This window comes from Colobus angolensis, unplaced genomic scaffold (assembly GCF_000951035.1).
Source record: "Colobus angolensis palliatus isolate OR3802 unplaced genomic scaffold, Cang.pa_1.0 Scaffold352, whole genome shotgun sequence".
NCBI lineage: Eukaryota > Metazoa > Chordata > Mammalia > Primates > Cercopithecidae > Colobus > Colobus angolensis.
Genome location: NW_012116844.1, coordinates 1209306 through 1228342, shown reverse-complemented (window position 1 = coordinate 1228342; position 19037 = coordinate 1209306). Strand labels below are relative to the sequence as shown.

Below are 19037 nucleotides of genomic sequence, written 5' to 3'. Positions count from 1 at the left end.
AGAAGGTTATTATATAATGAAAAAAGCTCAAGAGAATATAACAAATATATACACACCCAACACTGCAACACCTAAATACATAAAGCAAATATTAATAAATCTGAAGAAAGAGATAGACAGCAATACCATAATAGCAGAGGCCTTCAGTATTCTACATTCAATAATGAACAAATCATCCAGACAGAAAACAAATAAGGAAACCTTACATTTTAACTACGTTTTACACCAATGGACCTAACAAACATATACAAGATATTCCATTCAACAGCGGGAGAATATAGAACTTTCTCAAGTGCAAATGGAATGCTCTAAAGGACAGATCTTGTGTTAGGCCAGTAAGTCTTATAAAATTTAAGAAGGCTAAAACCATATCAAGTATTTCCCAAACATAGTGGCATGAAACTAGAAATCAATAACAGAAGAAAAATTGAAAAATTTACAAATATGTGGAAATTTATATACTCCTGAACAATGGGTCAAAAAGAAATTCAAAAAGAAATCAAAAAATATCTTATGACACACAAAAATGGAAACATACCAAAATTTATGTGATGCAGCAAAAGCAGTTATTAAAAGGGAGATTATAGCAATAAAAACCTACATTAAAGCTGGGCACAGTGTCCCACACTTGCAATATCAGCTACTAAGGAGGCTAAGTGAGAGAATCACTTAAGGCCAGGAGTTGGAGTAAGTTATGATCACACCACTGTACTCCAGCCTGGGCAACAGAGCAAGACCCTGTCTCCAAATAAATAAATAAAGTATACATTAAAAAAAGAAAAAAAGAGCTCCAATAATGTAATGTCACACCTCAAGGAACTAGAAAAAGAACAAACTGAGCCCAAGTTAGTAAAAGGAAGGAAATAAAAAGATTAGAGCACAAGTACATAAAATAGAGACTAGAAAAATCATAGAAAAGTTCAACAAAACTAAGAGTTGGTTTTTTGAAAAGATAAACATAATTGACAAGACTTTAGCTACACTAAGAAAAAAGAGCAAGACTCAAGTAACATTGGAAAAGAAAGAAGAGACATAATAACTGATACCACAAAAATACAAAGGATAAAGACTACTGTGAACATTTATATACCCACAAATTAGATACCCTAAAATAACTGGATAATTCATAGACACATACAACCCACCAAGACTAAATCATGAAAAAACAGAAAGTCTGAACAGACTAGTAATTAGTAAGAAGACTGACTCAGTGATAAAATCCCCCATTAAAAAAAAAAAAAGAAAGAAAAAACCAGGACCTGATGGTTTTATGGCCTAATTCTACCCAACATTTAAAGAACTAGTAGAATCCTTCTCGAATTCTTCCAAAATCTTGAAGAGGAAGTAGTACTTCTGAACTATTTTACAAGGTTAGTATTACCCTAATACCAAAGCCAGACAAAGACACTATGAGAAAAGAAAACACAGTACAATATCTCTGATGAATATGGATACAAATATCTTTAACAAAATACTAGCAAACTGAATTTACAGCACATTAAAAGAATCATTCACTATGACCAAGTGGGACTTATCCCTGGGGTGCAAAGATGGTTCAAATATGCAAATAAATGTGATATATCATATTAATAGAATAAAATACAAAAATCATATGATCATCTCAATATATGGGGAAAAGCATTTGAAAAAATTCTACATTCTTTCCTGACAAAAATAACAAATTAGATACAGAAGGAATGTACCTCAAAACAATAATGGCCAACTATCACAAGCCTACAGCTACAGAGCCAACAGTGAAAAGTTGGAAGATTTTCCTCTAAGATGAAGAACAAGATAAAGATGCTCATTCTTGCCACTTCTGTTCAACATAGTGCTGGAATTCCTAGCTAGAGCAATTAAGCAAGGAAAGAAATAAAAGGTATCCAAATAGGAAAGCAAGAAATAAAATTATTTCTATTTGCAAAAAGAAAGAGGGACCATCACTACTGACCACATGGACATAAAGGGACAATAAACAAATACTATAAATAACTTATGCTAATGAATTTGATAATTTAGATTATATGGACAAATTCTTGGAAACTCACAATCTACCAAAACTCACAAAGGAGAAATTGATATTATGAATAGGCATATATAAAAGAAATTGAATCAATAATTAATAACCTTCCAAAACAGCAGGTACTGTGCTCAGACGGTTTCACTTGGCAAATTCTACCAAACGTTTAACTAAGAAATTATGCCAATTCTTTATGATCTCTTCCAGAAAACAGAAACATAGGGAACATTTCCTGACTCATTCTATGAGGCCAGTATCACTCTAATACCAAAGCCGGACAAAGACATTACAAGAAAAGAAAACTACAGATGAATATATTTCATGAATACATATGTGAAAATCCTCAATAAAACATTAGCAAATCACATACACAAATATATAGAAAGAACTATACAACACAAACAAATGGGTCATTCCAGGTATGTAAGGCTGGTCCAATAATCAAAAATCAATTAATGTAATCTACACGCTAAAGAAGAAAAATCATACGATCATATTAATAAATGCAGAAAAAGTATTTGACAAAATCTAACACCTACCCATAATTTTAAAAAACTCTTTGTAAATTATAAATAAAATAGAAGTAAGCTTCCTCAGTTTGATAAAGAAAATCTACAAAATGTTTACAGCTAACATCATACTTAATAGTGAAATCCTAAATGCTTCCTCCCTAAGATCAGGAAGAAGGTAAGCATGCCCATTTTCACCATGCTATTTAACATCATACTGGAAGTCCTAGCTAATGCAATAATACAAGAAAAGAAAATCAGAAGGAAGAAGTAGCACTGTCTGTTAGATAATGTGACTGTCTCTATAGAAAATCCCAAAGAATCACCAATATCTAGTAATAAATAATTATTGCAAATTTACAGGACACAAAAGTTAATTGCAATTGCTTTCCTATATACCAGCTGAACTATTTGAATTTTAAATTATAGATATTAACACAATTTATAGTAGCACTGAAATTTCAACACTTGAGTGTAAATCTAAAAGAAAATATGTACAAGATCTATATGAGGAAAGTTCATTACTCTGATGAAAGAAAGCAAGTAAGATTTAAATAAATGGAGAGAGATTTCATGTTCATAGAATGAAAGATACAATATTGTTAAGATACAAGTTCTTGTCAATTTAATCCATAGATTCAATGCAATCTCAATCAAAATCCCAGCAAGGTATTTTTTGGATACCAACAAATTGTTTCCAAAGTTTATATGGGAAGGCAATAGACCCAGAGAAATCAACACAATGTTGAAGAACAACAAATCGGAGGACTGACACTACCCAACTTCAATACTTACTAAAAGCTAAAGTAATCAAGACATGTAGCACTGCCAAAATAGACAGACAAGTAAACAGAATAAAAAGCCCAAAAATAGACTCACAAATATACACAACTGATCTTTGGCAAAGGAACAAAGGCAACTCCATGAAGAAAGAGTAGTCTTCTCAACAAATGATGCTGAAACAACTGGACATCCAAATGCAAAAAATGTATAAATAATGAATCTAGACATAGACTTTACACCTGTCACAAAAATTAACTCAAAATGGATCGGGCACAGTGGCTCACGCCTGTAATCCCAGTACAATGGGAGGCTGAGGCGGGCAGATCACGAGGTCAGGAGTTTAAGACCAGCCTGACCAAGATGGTGAAACCCCATCTCTACTAAAAATACAAAAATTTGCCGGGCATGATGGCGCACACCTGTGGTCCCAGCTGCTAGGGAGGCTGAGGCAGAAGAATCACTTGAGTGGGGAGGCAGAGGTTGCAATGAGCCGAGATGGCACCATCGCACTCCAGCAACAGAGTGAGCCTTTGTCTCAAAAAAAAAAAAAATTAACTCAAAATGGATCATAATTATAAACATAAAATGCAAAACTATAAAACTTTTATAAGACAGTAGAAGAGACGATCTAGGTAACTTTGGGTTTGAAGATGAATTTTTACATACAACACCTAAAGCACAATTCATGAAATAAAAAAAAAATGGTAAGTTTGACTTTATTCTGGCTCTGCAAAAGACACTGCTAAAAGAATGAAAAGATAAGCCACAGACTGAGAGAATATCTTTGCCAAACACATACCTGATACAAGGCTTGTATCCAAAATATAAAAAGAACTCTTAAAACTCAACAATAAGAAAACAAACAACCCAATTTTTAAAATAGGTAAAAGATCTGAACACCTCACCAAAGAAATGAAACAGATGGCAAATAAGCATATGAAAAGATGTTCAACATCATGCATAATCATGGAATTGCAAATGAAAGCAATGAAATATCACTACAAAACTATTAGAATGGCTAAAAGCACAAACACTGTCAATTCTAAATGCTGACAAAGATGTGGAGCAACAAGAATTCTCCTCAATTGTAGGGGGGAATGCACAATGGTACAGCCCCTCTGCATGCCCATTTGACAGTTTCTTATAATGCTAGACAACTCTTACTATATGACTTAGCAGTCATGCTCCTTTGTGTTTACCCAATTGAGCTGAAAACTTACATCCACACAAAAACCTGCACAAAAGCATTAATAGCAGCTTTATTTATAATTGCTGAAACATGGAAACAACCAAGATGCCCTTTCACAGGTAAATGGATAAATTCAGTAAATCCATAAATTTATTTATCAGCAATAAAAAGAAATAAACTGTCAAACTATTGAAAGACATGGAGGAACTTTAACTGTACATTATTAGGTAAAAGAAATAACTAATATCAAATACACAACATTCTTGAAAACGAAATACTATCGAAACAGTAAATAAACAGATTAGTGGTTTCCAGGGATTCAGGTGGATGGAGGAAGAGGTGAATAGGTGGGACACAGGGGATTTTTGGGGCAATTAAACTGTTCTGTGTGACACTGTAATGGTGGATCCAAGACATGATACATTTGTCAAAATCCACTGAGCTGTACAAGGCAAAAAGCAAACCAGATGTATACTATGGACTGTAGTTAATAATAATGTATCAAAATTGGTTCATCAACCATAACAAATGTATCACATTAATGCAAAATGTTAATAATAGGGGAAGCTTTATGCAGGAAGTGGGGGGCATGGGGAGTGCGCTAATGGGAACTCTCTGTAATTTCTGTTAAATTTTTCTGTGATCCTAAAACTTCTCTAAAAAATAGTCTATTAAATGAAGCAACATCAAGATGAAATTGTGACCTAAAAGCAAAACCAGAGTGCAATACAAAGGTAGCTTCCGTCTTGCCAGCCAGGCTATAAGATTTAATAGAATTTAGGAAACAGGAAGGGAAGAGAGAATTAAATGTCACCAGAGAAGAAGAGAGGAGGTACTTTTAAAAGAAAATGATAGTGAACAAGTAAAACGCAGCAATAGAGAAAGAGAGTAAGTCTATACTAATAGAGCTAAGAAACTGAAACAACTGCCATTGGAAAAAGATCGTATGAATTTGCAAAGCATTTTCTCCATATTATACAATATAATTCTGTCCTCTGCTCCCCTTTAGAACCATGAACAAAATCTCAACCATATTTTAGCCTTTTGAAATGTGGTTTTGTGATTGGAAGATGTATTTCATTAAACTATAAGTGGGTATAGGGATTTCTGCTTTCATCCATGATGGAGCATCAGGGACCAGAATTACTCTTCTACCTTAAACCACTTAAATACTGGACAAAAATACATGAAACAGTGGTATTCAGAAATTGGAAAACAGTGAAAGCAGTACATATGGTAATAAAGTGGAAAGGCCCTGTGATGACCCCAATTTGCTGTCTGGAATTGCCAGTCCACAGTATAGGGAAGGGGAACTCAGAGCATACTGGTTGCCTTGAGTTTAGGAAACAAAGTTCAGTGTTTGTGGAAGCCAAGGTACAATATTAGAGGGAAGGCAACCATACAGACAGAGAGAGAAAAAGAGAGAGCTCTTGAGAGATTCATAGATGTACAAGGGATTCCCCTTGATGTAGACAGAGGTTTTCACTATCTAGTCCAAAGTTCTATATACCTTTCTACCCCACCTAGTCAGTCAGAGCTCTCTTCGATCAGAAATCTCTGTAGAACTTGGGAGTGCTGTAAGATGTGCAGCTGTCCTTGGTTTAAACATGGCAAGGTTTGGGTTTAAAGCTGAAGCTGAAAGAGGGCAGAATTCCCAGCAACCTGTTCCAAGCAAACATTATTTTCTACTTTTGAACTGTATTCCACAGTGTGCTTTACACTATTATTTCAAAATTCTCTCCAGCCCTAAGACATGAGTAAGTTAATTTCTCCTTTCTATTGACAAGTAGTCATAAACTTAACAGACAAGCTCTAGCAGCTCTTTATATTCCTGAACTGACAACTACTCATCTGCAGTGAAAGCATTTGTGGATATAATTCCTAGTAACAAAATCTACAAATTATTTAAATTTATCACTGCTACACCTCAAAGGCCTGCCAACATTTCAGTATTATGTTCTAATCACAACTCAGAATCCTCCATTCCATGTACTAACATGCACTCCTCAAAAATTAATCTAGGCCGGGCGCAATGGCTCATGCCTGTAATCCCAACACTTTAGGAGGCCAAGGCAGGCAGATTACCTGAGGTCAGGAGTTCAAGACCAACCTGGCCAACATGGTGAAACTCTCTCTACTAAAAAAAAAAAATACAAAAGTTACAAAAGTTAGCTGGGTATGGTGGTGCATGCCTGTAATCCCAGCTACTTGGGAGGCTGAGAGACGAGAATCACTTGAACCCAGGAGGCAGAGGTTGCAGTGAGCCGAGATCATGCCACTGCACTCCAGCCTGGACAACAGAGCAAGACTCTGTCTCAAAAAAAAAAAAAAAAAATCTAGTTTCAATAACACATATCCTTAACTAAGAATTTTAATAGTTGCTTGACAACCAGCTCAACTGTATGGCTCCAAACTCCAAGGCAGGGAGTCTGCACTGTTAACCTAATAATTATTACTTTAAATTATAGAAATTAATGTAACAGAGGTTATTATCACAATAATGCTTTAATGAGTGGAAACTTACGTGGTTCTGTTGCAGAAACACCTTTAAATTCATCAGTTGAGTGGGCTTCTATGAATTCTGAAATAATTAAAAGTGTATTTGTCACTATAAATTTCAAAAGGCAATTATATATACTAATTGAGTTTAAATTTTATCATTTTAATTTTAGTAACTTATTCAAAAGAAAGAAAACTTTGAAAAAATAATAGCTGCCAACACTGCAGATCTTTCCAATCAGGCAACAAATGGTAACATTTAAAAGAATGTGTGTAACAGCTGATTATAAACATCACTTTCTCACCAAAACTTGTTTTTGCTCTTGTATTCGCTTATATTCATTGATGGTACCATCATTATCTAGTCTTCCTTCCATATCCAGTCACCAACTTTCAAGTAAATATTTCTCAAACCTGACTCCCTTCTTCTTAGTCTTTGAATATAGATAGGTATTTATCACACATCTAAGATATAATAACTTCCCTTTCCTACTCCTAGTCCCCAAATCTAGCTTCTACAGTGCAGTCAGGAAAAAACTTCTCTAAAATTAAATCCTACAAAAAAATCTGCAATGATTCTTTATTAATTTTTTAAGAAGTCTAAGCTCCTTAGCAGAGCATCCATTCCCACTATGACTGGCCCTCTGTTACTTCATCCCTATATATCGCTTCTTACTCTAATACCAATCCAGTTGTAATTCTCTATGCATGTTGTTTGTTCATGCTATTGTCTTCTTAAAATACCAAATATTTCCCTTCTTTACTTTACTAAATCCTATTCACCCTTTAAAGTTGCATAAAGTCTTCCTAACTCCTTAGGTTGAACAGATTGCTCCTTTCTGTGGACCCAATGCAAATTCACATACCTTTATCATGCATAACACTGTACTAACATGCTAGACAATGTACTTGTATCCTTACTAAGCTGTAAGTTTTATGGAAGTAACAACCACATTGTTGTCTACACAGGGGATACACATTGTATTCATTTTGTATGTTCCCAGAATCTGGAACATAATAAAAACTTTTATTAAAATATCAAACTCACTATTAAATATTATCTAAATTTACCATTGTATAATTTTATAACTGTAAATTTTTTTTACTTTAAGTTTCAAAATGTTAATACACTTAGGAAACCCCATAAAAGTCAAACATGCTGGGCATAGTGGTTCATGCCTGTAATCCCAACATTTTGGGAGCCCAAGGTGGGAGGATCTCTTGAGGCCAGAAGTTAAAGACCAGCCTGGGCAACATAGTGAGACCTACATCTGTACACAAAAAAAATCAGCTGGCCTCGGTGGCCTGTGCCTGTGGTCCTAGCTACCTCAAAAGGCTAAGCAGAGAGGATCACCTGAGCCCAAGAGTTTGAGGCTGCAGTGAGCAATATTCATGCCACTACACGCCAGCATGGGTGACAGAGTGAGACTCTCTCTATAAAAGATAAAAATAATAACAAAATTTTTAATAAAATTTTTAAGGACAAACATGTATAAAATATTATCACCTTCAATTTTCCGTGCTACAGCTTCACAACTTTTCACTGCTTCTGGTCGATTTTCTTCATCCCTGTTCAAGTTCAATAAATGAAACATTTTTTAATATATCAAAGAGTAAGAGTTTAAATTACACTAAAACAAGAACTGAAATGTGTAGTCTAGACATATGAAGTTTGTAAAATAAATATTAAACATATCTTTAATCTTTATTCACAGACACTAAGGTGAACTTACAAGTTACAAGTTGAAAAGTCAAACTAAACTATGTAATTATATGAATTCCATGTAGGCCATGAATATAATTAAGTATACCAAAAACATTAACAACAAAAATAGCAAAAATAAATTGTTAGAAACATGAGGTATCTTTTTGTCAAAGTATTATTATCAGTCGTATAATGATGAAGGACATAAGTTCTGGAGTGAGACTAGCTGACCTTTGGGTCAAAACCTGTTTTGTCCACTTACTTATTATATGGCCTCAGCCAGGTACATTACTTAACCTCTATTGGCTTCAGTTTATTCTCATTAAAATTGGGGTATAATAGTACCTTTCTCATAAAATAGTTATGAAAATCAAAGATTATACATGTAAAGTTACTACAAAAATCCCTAGTGCACAGCAGACACTTAAATGTCAAGTATGAATATGGTTTAAACCTTAACCTCTCAACCAAGGATCTAGTTATGCAACCCCCAGGAGCCAACTCAAGTACCACTCTCTTCATTATTTTCAGTTATTGACAGAGATATCACTAAAGTAACCGCATAACTAGTGGTCCCTCCCAACTATGGGTACGTATATTCTATTTTAACACTAAAAAAGAATGTTTTATCCGTTTAATGCAAAAGCATGGTTGCTTATAAATGTAAAACTTTTACTTGGATAAGCTGTTAATATAATTTTTAATGAACATGTTCATGAACAATGAAGTCTTTCATTAGATCTTAGTTTCCTGTTTATTACTAGGAGTTACCTAATCAAACTGAGAAAAGAATTTATGAGCCAGATATTTCAAAGCTAGCAATGTCCAATATAACTTTCTAATAACAGCCACATGTGGGTGCTAAGCACCTGAAATGTGGCTAGTGTGACTAAGAAACTGATTTTCTACATTGAAATTGCATAGTCACATGCAGCTAATGTCTCCTGTATTGTACATCTCAGATTATTAAAAATTGCAAATAGAAACAAGTTGACTAGACCTGATTTGACTAAGAAGCCCTGTGTACAGCCATCATATCTGACTCATTATCTTACATTCAGTGCTAATTATATACCCTTTCTTATTGTTTTTGATTCAATTAGTTCTTATATTTCACTTACATGGTTTTAGACAACATGACTTTCCAGGAGGATTTAGACCTCTGTTTAAGGCGATTCTTCAGTTCTTCAAATCTTTGTAAAAGGCGTACTATTTGTGCAATATTTAAAGTGACTGTTTTGTCAGGTTCTGGAGGCTCTGCTTGTAAAAGAGTTTGATCTTTACTTATCTAAAATAATAAAATTAACCAGTTACTTAGTAAATACCCATTTTGTTCCCATACCTCAAATAAATTTATTTCCTTTATTAAATCAAAGTAATTTTTATATTATTCTTATCTATAGCTATAGCCAAGTAATGATATAATATTTTACAAATATATTTATATGCACAATTATCTATGAACAGAATTATAGCTCAGTGATGGTTTTTACATGTAAAACCTGAAATCTAATCATCTGTTTAATGTTAAAATATACAGGAATTTTAAGCAAGTCCAATAACAATAAATGCAACTCAAAATATTTACAAGAGTAATTCTAAATTGTTTCCCATAAATTCTTTTTAAGAATACCCTTACTGTGGTAAATTACCTAAAGATAATAATTTTTTCTCAAAGGCTAATACTATCTATTACTAACTCCCAGAAGTTAAAATATAAAGGTCTATGGAACTAGCATTTTTCCAGTCTGTGTGGGGAAGACTGAGACATATTTGGGTGTCTTGAGACCTTTAGAATAGACCAAGCTAAAAAATAACAGGCAGTGGGAAGAAACAGCAAGATTCACAGAATAAGATGACCATAATTACTATTCTAGGTAATAAGTTTACTTAAAGAAAATTCAGCAAGAATGAGTGTCCAAAAACCACAGCAAAAGAAACCCATAAACAGCCAATGTGTGGAAACATAAACAAGCAGAATAGCAATTGGGGTCAGAAAATTTTGATAGGAAAATGACACAGAATATTTACAAGAGTAATGCTAAAATAATTGCTTGCCCTAAATTCAGAGAGCCACCCATGTAGACATCTCCAATCCTTATGCTAGGAGGAAAAGTTGGGGAAAAAAATGAAGTCAAGGACTTAGCAAAGATAAATTCCAGCATTGGGGATTTAGAACAGAGACTTCATTTTTGTAATGACTGGAATGAGATTAGGATATCACAGCAGGAAGTAAATGCTGGGCAACGCACTAGAAGTCCGAGCTTGGGTATAGGGAAGATATGGCAAGGAACACAGAATAGATGGAAGGGAAGCAGGAGACCTATGGAAACTTTACAGGCAAAGGAAAGATCCCAAATAAGAAGCCACAAATCATAAATTGAGTCAAAAATAATGTCATCAGTTTACTGTGTCTCACCTCAACAATCTATTCTTCATTGTCTTGTCTGTGATAGTGGAATATTTCTTCCCTGATGGATGGTCTGATGTTAACCTTTTTCAGCAGAGGGTCCTGAAGAGGCATTGGAAGAGGAAGAAGCTTCTCTTCCTAGTTCTGTGTCTCTCTGCTTCTTCCTCAGGCAGTGTGTAGTATATTTTATAGTACTCACCCCCAGAAAATTTCAACAGCATCACCTCATGGATGGCTTCCTGGTAAGGTCCCTGGCATGGCAGATTCCTATGGGCAGCTTCCCCCAGAACTTTGTAGCAAAATTCACCAGTGCAAAACCTCCCTTAGGGAAGTTTTCCAACATATCACCCTTGTGAACAGCTTCCCAGCAGGAAGTACAGCACCTCTCTGGAAGGTGGCTTTTTCTAGCATCACAGAGGGCAGATTCGTAAGTGTACCACCCTCATGGACAGCTTCCCAGTGAGTTCAAACTCCACCAGCCTCGCAGCCCAGCAAACTTCTCTGCCGTGTAGTGATGAAAGCTGCTCCCTCTTCAGAAGTTCTGCACCTTAGCCCTGCGTTGCTGGGAGGGAATGATTGGGGATATTCATATTCTGATTCCATCCTAGGAGGTGAAGTTGTTCCCTCTATCTTCTACTCCTGTATTCATTAGAATTATCTTTACTCCTTTAGTGGAATGTCTATCAATATCCTTCAGTAGATATTCCTCTGTTACAATAATTCTTTATATCAAACTTTCCCTAACCAAATTACTGTGTGGTTTTTGTCCCTTGATTATACTCTTGATACATTACATTTCCCAATAGAGATTAAATTTTAACAGAAGTCCTTTCTGGGAAAAATGATGAAATCACAGAACTAAAAGAGTATGGAATATAGACAATGGGTTATCAGCTAAATGGTTTCTTCAGAAAGACCTTTGGGGCACAGATTCCAGCAGGACAAGTCTGAAAAGCACAGGCTACTGCAGTCTCAGCCTACATTTCTCTGGCGCAGTTCACCATATACTCTAATGGTTTCTACATGTATCTCTGTTAATGCAATATATAATGCAACATGATCACTGACATTAACCTCACCAGCATGTACTGACAATAAATTTTGTCAGCAGTAAAAAGATTATCACAAGATTCTCAAATGTTAGTGTGCATGAGAATCCCTTGTTTCCTACCTGTTGAAGCAGTAGATTCCTAACTCACAGACTCACAAAAGAAATCTAATCCAGTAATGTGCACTTATAACAGGTATCTTGGGTGACATTTAAATATGTTCTATCAACTACACTTTAAGAAAGATTCCTTGAGGCGCCCTCTCCCACCACTCCTATTCAACATAATATTGGAAGTCCTGGTCAGAGCAATCAGACAAGAGAAAGAAATAAAGTGCATCCAGATAGGAAGAGTGGAAGTCAAACTATCCCTGTTTACAGACAACATAATCCTATATCCAGAAAACCCCAAAGTCTTGGCCCAAAACCTCCCTCAGCTAATAAACAGCCTCAGCAAAGTCTCAAGATACAAAGTCAATGTACAAAAATCACTAGCATTCCTATACATCAACAACAGTGGAGACAACAGCCAAATCAGGAACGCAATCCCATTCACAATTGCTACAAAAATAATACCTAGGAACACAGCTAACCAGGGAGGTGAACAATCTCTACAAGGAGAACTACAAAACACTGCTCAAAGAAATCAGAAATGATACCAACAAATGGAAAAACAGTCCATGTGCATGGATAGAAAGAATCAATATGATTAAAATGGCCATACTGCCCAAAGCAAATTTATAGATTCAATGATACTCCTATCAAACTAACAATGAAATTCTTCACAGAACTAGAAAAAATCTATTTTAAAGTTCATATGGAACCAAAAAAACAGCCCAAAGAGCCAAGGCAATCCAAAGCAAAATGAACAAATCTGGAGGCATCACACTACCCAACTTCAAACTATACTATAAGGTTACAGTAACCAAAACAGCATGGTACTGGCACAAAAACAGACACATAGAGCAATGGAACAGAATAGAGAAGCCAGAAATAAGGCTGCACACCTACAATTATCTGATCTTTGACAAACCTGACAAAAGCAAACAATGAAAAAAGGATTCCCTATTCAATAAATGAGGCTGGGATAACTGGTTAACCATGTGCAGAAGATTTAAACTGGACTCATTGCTTACACCATATACAACAATTAACTCAAGATGAATAAAAGACTTAAATGTAAAACCCAAAACTATAAAAATTCTGGAAGACAACCTAGACAATACCATTCTGGACACAGGAACGGGCAAAGACTCCGTGAAGATGCCAAAAGCGATTGCAACAAAAGCAAAAATTAACAAATAGGATCTAATTAAACTTAAGAGCTTCTGTGCCGCAAAAGAAACTATCAACAGAGTAAACAGGCAACCTAGAAATTGGGAGAAAACATTTGCAAACTATTCATCTGACAAAGGCCTAATATCCAACATCTATAAGAAACTTAAGCAAATTTATAAGACACAAACAAACAACACCATTAAAAAGTGGAAAGGCCAGGCGCAGTGGCTCACGCCTGTAATCCTAGCATTTTGGGATGCTGAGGCATGCAGATTGCCTGAGCTCAGGAGTTTCAGACCAGCCTGGGCAACATGGTGAAACCCTGTCTCTACTAAAATACAAAAAAAAAAAAATTAGCCTGGCATGGTGGCATACACCTGTAGTCCCAGCTACTTGGGAGGCTGAGGCAGGAGAACTGCTTGAACCCGGGAGGCAGAGGTAGCAGTGAGCCGAGATCGTGCCACTGCACTCCAGCCTGGAGACAGTGCAAGACTCCGTCTCAAAAAAAAAAAAAAAAAGGTGGACACAGGACATGAATAGACACTGTTCAAAAGAAGACATACATGGGGCCAACAAGCATATGAAAAAAAGCTCAACATCACTGATCATTAGAGAAATGCAAATCAAACCACAATGAGATACCATCACATACTAGTCAGAATTACTATTATTAAAAAGTAAAAAAAAATAATAAAAGGTGCTGGCAAGGTTGTGGAGAAAAAATTGCTTATACACTGTTGGTGGGAGTATAAATTAGTTCCTGTTGTGGAAAACAGTGTGGTGATTCCTCAAATATCTAAAAACAGAACTACCATTTGACCCAGCAATGCCATTACTAGGTATACACCAAAGGGAAAATAAATCATCCTGTCATAAAGACACATGCATGTGTATGTTCACTGCATCACTATTCACAATAGCAAAGACATGGAATCGACCTAAATGTCCATCAGTGGTTGACTGGATGAAGAAAATGTAGTATATATATACCAGGGAATACTATGCAGCCATATAAACGAATGAGATCATGTATTTTGCAGGAACATGGATGGAACTGGAGGCCATCATCCTTATCAAACTAGCACAGGAACATAAAATCGAATACTGCATGTTCTCACTTATAAGTGGGAGCTAAATGATGAGAACTCATGAACGCAAACAAGGGAACAACAGACATTGGGCTCTACATGAGGGTGGAAGGAGAGGAGCAGAAAAGATAACTATTGGGTACTGGGCTTAGTACGTGGGTGATGAAATAATCTGTACAACAAATACCTGTGACATGAGTTTACGTAAATAACAAACCTGTACATGTACCCCTGAACTTAAAATTTACAAAAAAAAAAAAGATAAACACTCCTTGAAAAACAGCAGATAATACAAACCTTTAGATAATGTATCTGGTATACCAAATTAATAAAATATTTAAGATAAGCAATTATGGGTTTAAACATTGAAAAACTTGAAATTCCAGATCAGAAGTATACTGTGTAGTGGGGGTTCCTCCTGGTGATTATGAATGCATTGGTTGGGATTTCAGGCATAATGGATATGATAGTAACTAACAATAAGGTGTAGACACAGAGAAAAGTGGACACATCTGACAGTTACTTAGAAAGTAAAACCCAGAGGACTTGTGGATAGATTAAATATCAGGAATAGATGGAAGTGAGTTGTCAGGAATGGTTTCCACATTTCACATTTACCCAATCTGATAAATAGTACTCATTCACTAAGATAGGGAACACTAGAAGAGTTTAGGAGTAAAAAATTCATATTTCTGACCCCTTGCATCTGAGGTGGAATAGTCAAGTAAGCAATTATATGCAAACCCTGGAGTTCAGGGAAACATTTTGAGCAACAGGTATATGTTTCTAAACTACATGCATACAGGTAATACTTGAATGGAAAAACTGGATGAGACTGCCTAGGGAGAAAGTTTGGAGTAAAAAGAGAAAAGGCATAGGATAAAACTTTGAGGTACTCCAACATTTACTGGTTGGGTTAAAGAGGAGACTTTAAAAAGAAGATAGCCAAAGAGGTAAAACAATAGCCAGGAAAATGTAATTCACAGAAGCCAAAGGAATAGTGTTTCAAAAATGAGGGCATAATCAATAATATTAACTATAGCTGAGGCAAAAAAAAAAAATGTTTAATTTAACAACATACAACTTACTGGGAACCATATGGAGAGAATGTTTTATTTGTTAGAGAGACAGAATTCAGTCTGGATAGATTGAGAAATGCTTGGGAAGTAAAAGCATAGTGTATAGTAAATTAATATACAAATAAATGTGGCTCTGAATGTGTGACACATGCTCCATGGCTAAACTCTTAAGGGTTGTTACAGGAAATCCATAAACAACTCTAACTGTTTTACTTAATACCCTTAGTTGTCTCTTACAAGGAAAGAGTGCCTAGATTAATCTCTTCACTAGGTGCCAGTTTATTCATTGAACACTTTAAAAAAAAAAAGACCCAACTAGTTTCATTCTTCAAAGACTGTCTACTCTGTTTTTCTCTCCACTCGCTTATAAATCTGCTTTGCCTTTACACCCTGGTAATAATCTAATGACTGGTTCCCTAATATGAGTAAATTTGCATACAAAATAATTTTTTAAAAACAGGCTAATAGAGGACATTCCTCTTTAGAGAGGAATGTGGATCAAATGAGAGATAAAAGAGCATATTTAAAAATTGAAAGGATAAAATTGAATGAGAGAAATTGAATTTACAAGAGAGAATAATTAATTAATCAAAGTCCTTGAGAAGGCATGGCAGGGCACAGTGGCTCACACCTGTAATCCCAGCAATTTGGGAGGTGGAGGCAAGGGAATTGCATGAGTCCAGGAGTTCAAGACCAGCCTGGGCAACATGGCGAAACCCCATCTCTACTAAAAAAAAGTACCAATTAGCCAGGCATGGTGGTTCGCACCTGTGGTCCCAGCTACTTGAGAGGCTGAGGTTGGAGAATCACCTGAGCCCGGGAGGTCAAGCCTTCAGTGAGCTGAGATCAAATCACTACAGTCCAGCCAGGGCAACCAGAATGAGACCCTGTCTCAAAAACACAAACAAACAAACACAAAGTCTTGAGAAGACAAGAGGATATGAAATCCAAAACAGAAGCAAAATAATTAGTCATATGTATAAGAAAGAACAATATATCTGTTTTAACAGGAAAAATGAAAGAGAAAATAAGTACAGATGTTAATATTTTGTTAGGTAGCAGGAATTGAAGGAGTTCCAACCAATGGCTTACATTTCGAGTATTCCAAGTGTTTGGCAGCCAGACCAGTATTTAAAGTAATAATTGGAAAAACAGAAATTTATAGTTCAAGAATAAGTTGCCTAAATTAGTGATTTTTAAAATAAATAATTTCATTAATGACAAGGTCCACAGTGTGACTGGAAGTGGAGGCCACGAGATCTTTGGAGATGAGGAAGTCAAGAAAGTAAGAGGCCAGGGTTTTGGATAGGTCATGTACATTGACAGGACTGAGTGTAAAAGAATAGTAAAAGTAAACCCATTAATAAAATAATAAAAAGAGGTTGATGGATGAAAAGAAGATGACAAGATGAACTTCCAAAGTTGCAAAGAAGACCACATTTTAAAAGAGGGTAGAGGAATAGTAGACTTCACTCTAACCCTACCTCTCTGGAAGGATAATGACCACTATGCCATAATCAAAGAATGACTAACACTTTTCCAATGTCAGTCAAATGTATCCTAAAGCAAAGAGTATGCAGACCACAAAAGTCTTCTATTCTGGGACCAGAGATAAAACAATGAGAAGATGCTAGGATACAGTCCCAGTTCATGCATTTAAGGTTCTATCTATATTTATCCTTTAAGTTTATACCCCCAAAGAAACTGGCCTCTTTTCTTTGAAAAGCCTGGGCTTCAAGAGTGTTTAATTGGACTGAACCATAAGTGTGACCAAATGAGAACTAAAATAATTCTGTAAATCAGTAAAGCTACCCTGGAAATCATTCCAATATACTAACAGCATATATAAAGTATTTTCCAAAGTAGAATTAAAAGCCCCTAAGGACAGAGATCAGTAGTTCTCAAACTAATGGCAAAGTACCTGAATCAAAACTGTAAAAGAACATCATTAAAATAATGTATTTCATCTATAGAAAATCGATACATAATTTTATGTCTATACATATATCATCATTTAGCATGATTTTTTAAAATATGGTAGAAATTTTTAAAGTGAAAGATTCTCTTATCACCCTTTTATGTAAATTGGAAAAAAATAATAACTTAGTTTCCATTATTCAATTTTAGGAAAAAACATGTGTCACTCAAACTTGGAGTACACCAGATATATGCAGGGACATAGGGTGTAAGTCACTGAGAAATATTTTATCCCATCCACTTATTCCTTGTCTACCTAAATCAAAAGATTACTTTATAACCAACAGTTATTCAAAACTGACTTATACATTCTTAACTTATACATAATCCAAACTGGTTTTCAAATGAGTTTAAAAATATTAACAATTTTAAAACATTAGACTTACTTCTTCCATCTGATTGACTTGCCACTGAAACCACTTTAAGAAAACAAAAGAGGGACAAAAAAAGAAATAGTGACTATTTAAATTGCAGCAATGAAATAAATATTTATATAAATGTGTGTCTGTGTCTGTGACTCTTCATCCATCAAATATCAGCCCTGACCGAAATATCACTTGGGATTCAGAATGGGGCTAATGTACTATACAAATGAACATAAAATTCTTAAACATATAGAGCAGCAAGTATGGAATTCCTTCTACTCCCTTAAAATTTAGAAACCTCTTCTTCACTGGCATGTATTTCTATGTTAAGTTTAATAGGCTTAAGCTGTGATATATTGAACATACCTTAAAAAGAGATTCCAAAATCTGAAAAATAAAGTTTTAATTAAAATGTTTAAAAATAGAACACTTCACAATGTATAATATTTAGTTCAGTCTTTTGCAATTTTCAATCACAAAAATGTACTATTAAATTATAACTTTATAAATCTGTAGTTGAAAATTATAATTTTTTATTTACAGACAGTGCTTTTAGCTCACCTTGCATAGACAACTTCATTCTAGAATTTAAAAATAATTTTTCTTTTTATATATAGAAAGGGGGAAAGAGGGAAAGAGAGACAGAATCTCACTGTCACCCAGGCTTGAGTGCAGCAGCGCACTCATAGCTCACTATAACGTTGAACTCCTGGGCTCAAGTGATCCACTTGCCTCAGCCTCCTGAGTAGCTAGGACTACATGGGCACGCCCCTATACCTGGCTAATTTTTAATTTTGTTTTTAATAGGGACAGAGTTTGGTCATGTTGCCCAGGTTGGTCTCAAACTCCTAGCCACAAACGATCCTCCTATCTCAGCCTCCCAAAGCACTGAGCATGAGCCATCATGCCTGGCCCTAATACATCTATATCAGGAGGCCCCCAAACAATTCCCAAATGTATTTCGTATATTTTCTTAATATAGGTAAGGAGGCTGGGTGTGGTGGCTCATGCCTATAATCCCAGCACTTTGGGAGGCCAAGGCAGGCGGATCACCTGAAGTTGGAAGTTCGAGACCAACCTGACCAAC

At 35.4% G+C, this 19037-nt stretch overlaps 1 protein-coding gene across 1 annotated transcript in view; it reads right to left on the bottom strand.

The window, feature by feature from the left end:
* LOC105519573 (coiled-coil domain-containing protein 7) overlaps positions 1-19037 on the bottom strand; it is a 137009-nt gene that overhangs the window by 107276 nt on the left and 10696 nt on the right. Inside the window, exons 4-8 of the mRNA XM_011952949.1 lie at positions 18317-18337; positions 17972-18004; positions 9827-9993; positions 8508-8569; positions 7026-7082 (exon numbers count right to left, since the gene is read on the bottom strand). Of these exons, the coding sequence (XP_011808339.1) occupies positions 7026-7082; positions 8508-8569; positions 9827-9993; positions 17972-18004; positions 18317-18337 (340 nt within the window). The remainder of the gene's footprint in view (positions 1-7025; positions 7083-8507; positions 8570-9826; positions 9994-17971; positions 18005-18316; positions 18338-19037) is intronic.